This window comes from Ixodes scapularis, unplaced genomic scaffold (genome assembly GCF_016920785.2).
Source record: "Ixodes scapularis isolate PalLabHiFi unplaced genomic scaffold, ASM1692078v2 PGA_scaffold16__2_contigs__length_2301149, whole genome shotgun sequence".
NCBI classification, from domain to species: domain Eukaryota; kingdom Metazoa; phylum Arthropoda; class Arachnida; order Ixodida; family Ixodidae; genus Ixodes; species Ixodes scapularis.
The window spans coordinates 2,076,590-2,085,091 of NW_024609842.1; the positions used below are offsets into that span (position 1 = coordinate 2,076,590).

At 43.8% G+C, this 8,502-nt stretch overlaps 1 protein-coding gene across 1 annotated transcript in view; it reads right to left on the reverse strand.

Annotated features, from left to right (window-relative positions):
* The window catches only part of LOC115321060 (venom metalloproteinase antarease-like TtrivMP_A), a 29,746-nt gene extending 25,701 nt beyond the window's left edge, over window positions 1–4,045 (reverse strand). The window contains exons 1-3 of the mRNA XM_040213680.2: window positions 3,964–4,045; window positions 1,313–1,470; window positions 292–384 (exon numbers count right to left, since the gene is read on the reverse strand). Of these exons, the coding sequence (XP_040069614.1) occupies window positions 292–384; window positions 1,313–1,470; window positions 3,964–4,012 (300 nt within the window). The 5' untranslated portion in view covers window positions 4,013–4,045. The remainder of the gene's footprint in view (window positions 1–291; window positions 385–1,312; window positions 1,471–3,963) is intronic.
* Window positions 4,046–8,502: the final 4,457 nt, after the last annotated feature.

An 8,502-nucleotide genomic window follows, 5' to 3' on the forward strand; every position in this document is an offset into this window, starting at 1 on the left:
CAATAGGTTAGGAAGCAGTATATGGAGAAAGTATTCTGAATATTAATTTTAAAGTTCTCATAAATAATGTTCTTTAGACGCTGTGGCGATCTGAACTTCCAATATGCTTAATACACCTTCATTTTTTCGAAACTTAAAAAAAGCACTGCAGGTTTATATAATGTTCGCGAAAATCTATGCAGTTAATAAATACAGGATTTATAAATAACGATTGCATAACCTCCTGTACATTTGTATAATCATATTTAGTGTTCCTATACGGATATATACTACAAAAATATTTGTACATGCCATTTCAATTCCGACATTTGTTTCAGTAATTGTAAAGGAAGCCTTGTGTTCCGAATTTTCATAAACACTATTACGTATGTCTGTAGTATCCACCTGAAAACAACATATTATGAGTAAAATAACTGCGAAGTGATCTTTATAATAGTTGCAGCTGGAATGCTAAACGGTTATTTTTATAGCCAAGGTATTTATGGCTAGGGTTTCGTGGATTTTTTGTGTGCGTCAACAAAAACTCAGGTCCCGAATTTGTTGCAAAATCGCTTCATTTTATGCAAAAGCTTATGTCTCATCAGTTGGATATGCATTTTCAGTTTCAAGATCAGGAGACTCTCCGGTAGATAATAAAAGTTTCTCAAACATTCGGCGCTGTGCGACCCGCGTCAGCTATGTCTACTCGCGCACCGCCCTCTCCTTGTAGTCGCCCCAAGCGCTTGCGAGCCTAGTTTCCGTTCCTTCCGCTCTCCCGGATTGGCGGTCCCGTCGCGGGTGTCTTTTTTCCTCCGGCTCGTCACGATGACCACCGATCAAGACAATAAATCTCGATGTACCTTTCTTGAATTTTTTTTAACACCTCTGTGTCATGTGCTAAACAGCTTCGCTGGTCAAGCACCTTCACAGACTGGAATTGCTCATGTTTTTTTTTTTGGCAAACTAGGGCATTTTATAAAAACTCAGTAAATGACTGCATCCAATGAATTTAGCTAGACGCAGGAACAATATCGGGGTGAATGGTTGCATAAATCATCGAGGAAGTAGAACTTTCTCAAAGAATGCAAAAAAGAAATCGTGGTAGTCGGCACATCATTCAAACAAATGTGCGTTATTTGCGTTATTAATAGCGGAACCAAGTCTGCTTGAACGGTATTTTCAAATGTACGAAAACCTCCAAAGGCACTAGCGGACACATCAAATAACTTCTGAGCGAATAAACAGGTGGAATGTTTATTTTCTAATTAAACCAAGTGAGTTTCAATCAATGAGGCGGAAGCATGCTTTCTTGTGAATGGTAATCTTTCCTCACCAATTCGTGGTTCACCTCTCCATACCTAGCCTCGGAAAAGTACAGACGGTCCCCTAAAACACTGGATTCTTCCAAGTCTATGACGTAGTCTTTAGAAAGTTGAACAGCGCCTCTTGAGTTGCCGCTTCTGCTTTCAATCAGAACCGGATACACGACACCTGGAACGTAACCGCTCCTGTTATCCGACCGTTCCATACTCGCAACAAACTCCTCGGTACAGAGGACGAAACAAAACGTTCGTCACAAGTCACGGTATTTTTCTAATAAAAAAAATCCTAAAAAGATCTTCCAGCAAAGTTCCCTTTCACAAACAAAGCACAATTAACTAAAAAAAAAATAAGAAAGCCCTTCTGCAATGACAAGGCGTTGGAAATGTAATGCAATAAAATCAAACCACGGGAAGCAGGCCTATACTCATGTGAATAGTTCGAACGAAACAAATTTGGATAATCGGGAGAGAGAGAGAGAGAGGGGGGGTGGCATCTTCCAGTCGTGTTTCGTTAACACTATTTATTCTTTCATATGCATTTCTTAATATGCAGCTTATGAGAAAATATGCTTCTTCGCTAGACTTGAAAATGCTATTAGAGTGCCATACCACATAAAAAAAGGGACTGAAGAATCTAGTGTACTTTGTTGCCAAGTTTCCATTAATGAAGGTTATAATCTTAATCTTTCCTACCACGCCTACGTTCCTGTTCTTGCGAAAACCTTTTGGATATCTGTCAAACTTTTAGCTTTTCAGCGCTCTAATCGTACGGCACCATGATGAATGGAACATCGTTTTGGGACGGTCACATACATTTGGTAACTCCGATTCTACACGTAACCTGAACAGAGGCTAAGAAAAGCGCGAGAAGTAATTTTCTCAAATGCCCAACAACGTGAAAGGATTTCTGGCAGTTTGGAACTCGGCAAAACACAAACATCACGTGATTGTGCATACCGTGCACGTACAATGCAATTGCGTTCCGCATTAATAAGCTACATTTGTATCCTCTTTTAATTTGTAGGTCTAATAGGAAGAACCAAGTGCATGGCCTTGACGTAGACCTGACGTACCTCAGACGTTGAATACGTGAACAACTGCTTCCGGTTTGATGACCACGGTGTCTCTTTCTACCTATTTGTGACGCCCTTTGCTGGATGAAGTGTGGAGTGCGTTGCCTTTAGAACTCGTCTGTGACTGGTGCGTTCAGGATCCTATCGCACCCATGCCTTAAAAGTAATCCCGAATTTCCACAAACGACATCACGGGAGCCAAAGTGTCATGCTGTCAGATGTCGTAACCCTTGTGCTTGGTGCTAGAATTCCCGGCCAAAATTACGATGGAAAGCTCATACTTTTGGCTCGCACAACCACCGCTGCTACACCGCCAGGATCCTGGCCGACGGCATGGAACTCATATGACGTCAAAGTGCGTAAAAAGACGGACAACTTTTCCAGAACGCGGAACGTGGCTTACCTACTGCTGGCTCCAAACCATTCTTTGGAGCCAGCAATACTTAAGAACGCTGCCTAAGCTAAGTTGCCTTGACAAATCGCTATAAAAAAAAAGTATTACCATATTTTATTAAGAGTACAAGAATTTCGTTCGCCACTTCTATGTCACAGATAAAAAACATAGAATCACTAGGTTTGCGTTAACCATAGTCTCAATTTTATTTTTCTTGTGTTTTTGAAGACATTTGGATGTCGTACCGGGTGTATCAAGTAGCGGCCAAACTCTTTAAATCGACCGCAAAATTCGGTTTCTTAACCTATCGCGCTACGATGTTCTGCAACTTTGCCCACAGGTGGTGCATTTTTTGTTTTGGGGAAATTTGCAAGGAGCAAACTTACACGAGGAAAATGTAAAAGAAAGGCTTAACTCCTCTGGAAACGTAGCGAAGTCACCAGTTTTCACAGAATAGGGCGCTCTATTGATTGAAGACAGGTGGCTTCGCTGGGTTCCATAGGAGTTAAGACTACTGCTTTCTTTACTTTTTCCTCAGGTAAGTTCACTCTTTGCAAAGTTTATAGAAAAATATGCGCCGCCTGTAGGCAACGCTGCACAAAGTCGTAGCGCGATGGGTTAAGAAACCGAATTTTGCGGTAGATTTAAATAGCCTTGCCGCTATTCGAGATACCCGATAGAATACCAACGTATTAAAGTATCCGAATCAACCCGTCCTGTTATCGGGAGATATAGCGGCATATATTTCTATGAGGCCGCTCCTACAATCATTGACAACCTAAGTGAAGGACGCGCTGACTCACGAGCATCTCATTATTTCTTCTCATCCAGTAGGATTGCGGTATTAGAGGATAAGAACACGGAAGAAGCAATCACGAAGCAATAATCAAAATTATAATCTTAAGTCACACCCTGCGCGTCTTAGTTGTCAGCGACTATGAAGGAATTTATGAATACAATCAATGCAGTGTGTCTTCCCAAGCCTATTTATACCCTACGCCTTTCGGGGGTATAATTAATGCCGTAATACAAATTATTTCTCGTCTGAAATATTGTGTTCGGAATTTCCATGATAACTGCGTATTGTGCCCGAAAGCTCGGAGGTTTAAGCCCAGGAAAAAAAGAGAATTCGATTTTACGTAACTTAGAAAAAAGCCTTGCAGAAGCGTCGAAATAAATAGAATCAATACATCACCGGCGTGAGCAGTAGCAACGCTGAAAATAATGAGTGTAGCCGAATACATTTTCCGTCGTAAAAACGTGCGTAAAGGAGAGAAAAACACTTGGAAATGTAAGAATCGCTTTGTCAGGAACCTTTTAAAGGGTGAAAAGTTTCAGCGCCCTCTAAACATTTCACAAAATGCGAGATAATAAAAAACAATAAGTCAAATGCCGTAGACAGGAAGTTGCATTTGTTATGTTGTTAAAGACAGCTTTTGCACAAGACGAGCATTAACACCGCAACTTATCCTTTTAAAACGTCAGAGCCATCTCGTGGCAGTCTCAGGAGCTCTAAATTCTCCGGACTCATCACGGTGATAGAAGATTAAGATCGTCTACCTTCAAACACCCCCAATTTTGCGAATCAAAGGCCACTTACGAGGACCAACTTGTTGGAAAGGATTCTCCGCTTCACTGTTGCATGCTTTCAAAGGCGCTCGCTTCTCCAAGTGTGCAGAAGCTGCGTAGCGCCGCCATTAGAGCATCGAGTTTGGCTCTGCACGTGGTAGGTACATTAACTTTTGAAAAGGGTCTATTGAAGCATGTCAAAAAGGAGAGGCCAGCGGTTTGGTTATCGCGATGGAGACTAAATATGGCTTACACTGACGTCACATAAGCGGCCATTCTGGTGGCCATTGCTTGCTGAGCGCGTGGCTTTTACATTACTGCATGAAAATAAGTATGTAATATGACGTCACACGCAGGCCACATATAAACGCCGCGGTAAACGTGACATGGTAATGTCACGAAACCGGCCCGTCGGAGACACGGAAAAATACACCAGTGGTTTTGGACAAATGGCGTCCTCAAATCTCTCGTCGCTCCGATTGAAAAAAAGTATGATTCCATACACTCAATAACTGTAATGACACGTAAAACTGAGATTGAACAATCTTGTACTTTATGAGCGGTATCTGACTTGCTGCTAGGGAACGTCAGAACAGCTCTCGAGGGCTACGTTTACTGAAGTGATTTCTACTGACATTTTCACGACCGAGTTGGCATCGCGCGCGTCTCCCACGGGAAGGGAGGGGACTAGGGCCCCACCAGCCAAATTTCTCATTTTATCTTTCTCGTCTCTTCTATAACGTTCTCTTCTTGTAACGTATCACTCGTTCATGTACGGAATGTTCTAGAATTCAGAGTATGTACAAAAGAAGCTGAATTTGGCAACATTGGGTCATTGGTCCCTTATCACCGTCAAGGGATGCACGCCGTTCCTTTTGCTTTAGTTAGGGGTGCGAGTTCACCTTATTGTACATTCATTTTCAGTTCTTAAATGAACCTACTTTTTCATCCGTGATAACACAGTAATGCCTAAGGATGACAGCCAAAACTGTAGGGAGACCGGGAGGTATCCAGGGTTGCCCGGTAGATGACGCCACTGAGTTCACTCATTGTAAGCGGTCGCAGGCGTGTCCTAACGACCATTCACCTTGTCGTTGCGGATCACTAGCGTAAATCCACTACGGAGCATCCGATTCGTGCGGAGCCACCGCGACTCCGACTCCCCCAGCGGAAGATGACAGGCTTCCGGGAGTGATCAACTGTCGTCCCGGCATTCCCCATCGCGCTGGGCCATCGTCATTTCCGGAAAGCGCCATCAGGCGTCGGTCGACCGCCGTTCCCGTCATGCTCGGCGAGGCAGAAAGTTACGTTTCCCAGGAATCGGCTTCCACTCGGCTCCGGGAAGATCAGCCGATCGAGATCTGGGCGTTCCGAACCCTAAATCAGAATCGGCGCTGCTCCAAAAGGACGCGCGAAAGACATCCTAGTTGATCTCAAACGACCAGTGGCTAACGCGCCCTCGAAAATTGTCGATCCCGGAACGCGCCAAAACGACGAGTGGAATTCGTCATTACTCAAACACGAATCTGCTAAAAAAAGAAAAAAGAAGAACCTTGGAGGGACCATGAAGACCACTGTGAAGTTCAGTTTACCGATTGGTATGAACGCCAAGTGTCTTGCAGGTAATTTTTACAGAGTTTAAGACCGATGTTGCGGTTGCGCGCCGCACAAATTAATTGAATAGAACCAGCAACAATCACACCGGGACCGATGAGAGCGGCGCCCGAGACTCCGGAAAAATCCAGCTTAAGAATGACGTGGACCGTGACATCCATTGAGGCACGTCGGGCGATTGGTCGAAATGAACGGAGTCCGCGTGTCGTCGTTTTTGATCGTAAGTTGTTAAAAAAGATTTCATATTTCTTCTTATTTAGGAACAACAAAAATTTTATGTTTTCGACAGAACAAATTACTACAATATAATAAAGGCGCGCGGAGGGAAAAGACTGAATAACTGAGAGCCTTTAAATGAAGTTGAAACAATTCTTTAAAAAAAAAAGGAAAAAAAAGAGTTAGAGGAGAATTCTTGAGTATTGTTATCCCATGAATTTGAATATTACATTCATTTTCCGCGAAGATTTATACAAAACGTGAGAAAACCCGGAAATCCTCCGACCAATCGTGATGTCGCACTAGGATCTTTGCGCCACCAAGCGCGTGTCGCTCGTGTGGGCAGCGCTCGCAATTGCAAGCTTGCCAGGTGTATTTTTCCGCACTGACGTCAGTCGTGACATCTATTTGTGACCTTTTCGAAGAGAGGAAGAGAGGACGCCCATAGCTTTGACAGGTGCTGAAGAGGCGCTAGAGCAAGGATTCCGATAACTCCTAGTATGACGCCACGCCCCGTGCACTTTGATATTACCTTTAAAAACTAGTTTTTGCAGCCTCCTTGCGCCAAATTAAAAAATAATCTTGATATTCGTTATATGGGAGGCCAAATGAAGATGATTTTGGTGTTCTTACTCAATTATAAAACCGCTTCAGTCTCCCTTTAACTTGAAAAGCGTTTAGTGTGGTACATGTCAAAAATTGTCTTTTGTTGTTGTGTTTTTTTTTCTTGAGAAAAACAAAATTGGCGAATCATTGTGTTCTGTTCGGTTTGTGGCGCGGCTCTTAGTTCCACGCGCGAATGGAGCTCCAGAATCTTTTCAAAGGCTGACGCACTGCAGTTTCCAATACTCGTCAGGGTTTTTAAAAAGCTTCCGTCATACCTCGTTCACTCTAAGAAAAAAGGGTGTAGTCGGGTTTTTCGGGTGCACATGCACCCTTTTGCTGAAAGATGCACCCTGCGTTTCCCAGCAAGGGTACTTGTGTACCGACAATGAGCATCCTCCTCCCCCTTAAAGACCTCTAGGTGTATGAGTGCACCCCTACGATAGCCACGCGCCCCGATGAGCTTGTGCTTGCATTCCCCCTTGGTGGTCACTTTTTGGGTTGGGCAGTTTCTTAGGAAGTATGGAGCTATCCTGTTTACTCGGTGTTGACAGTAGAGTGCACGCTATGCTTGTTTTAAGCCAATCGGGTCTCCGGGCAGGATCACGTGACTACAGTCTCTAAGCTAGAGATAAGGCAGAGCACGGCACCTGCCTCAAAGCCAAGGCCAAGGATAGCATCCACTGCACTTTTAGCTTGGGTCGAACATTGAAGAGGGTGTGAGTGACAAATCCTCTCGTTGTGTTCATTGTTGGGTTGCCCCTGAAGATAAGACTTTGCGAGGGCGCTCCCCTTTTCGCCTTGAAGGAGCTGCAATTTGCTTTTTCTTTCTCTCTCTAAGCTGAAAGCGTAGAAGAAGGTCCGCAGTTGCCGGACCAATGAACCGAAGGCTTTTTTGTCGCTCGACATCGCTGTCTGGGCGCGGCTGATGGCAGGAGCGTGATCATATGGTAAAGGTTTCACGGGTGACGTAGAAGCTTTTTTTTTTGGCTACGGGCCGTTGGTCGAAAAGCAATTCGTAACAGGGCAATTCGTACCAGGGCAATTTGTCGCGTAGGGCAATTCGTCATAGGGCGATTCGTCGCTAGGGCATCTAGTCGAAAACTGTTTTTTTTTTTTCTAGTCTATTTTTTTAGGAAGGTTTAGGGGAATTCGAAAGGGGGATGGGGAGGGTATGGACCGTGTATGTATAAATATGAAGTTCAGAAGCCTTCCAAGAAATGTTTGAACAATGCCTTGTTGTTCGCGTTCTTTTGGAGTTTCGGAAAGGTCGGAGGCTGCTCTTCTATGCACGCGTGCTGTGTTGTATCCTGTTTGGATAGTTCACGATCCTTTGTCCGGTTTCGATACTCTATTCACCTTTAAGCCGACAGTGCACGGGAGGCGGTGCGTTCGCCGGGCCAGCAGTTTGAGTGGTTCAGCAAGCGTGCGAATTTTTTGTTATTTCTTTGTTACTTAGATTTCGCTTATCTTTTTTTTTTTCGGAAAGTTCAGAACGAACTTTCAAGACTTACAAGATAAAGTTCTTAAAACGTCTTTGTCATCCACATCCTTTTTGTTCCGAGGGCACGTTCGTACACAAGTCAAATGCTATAAAACAACTGGTCTAAGCGTTTATTTTGGCAGTCGCTATGGAAGTTATCAGGACTGAAAGAGGCGGGGAGATGCCAATGTTGCCAGATTGGGCTATATATAGCCAAATTGGGCTACACTTTTTTTTAGTTGCCGTCGA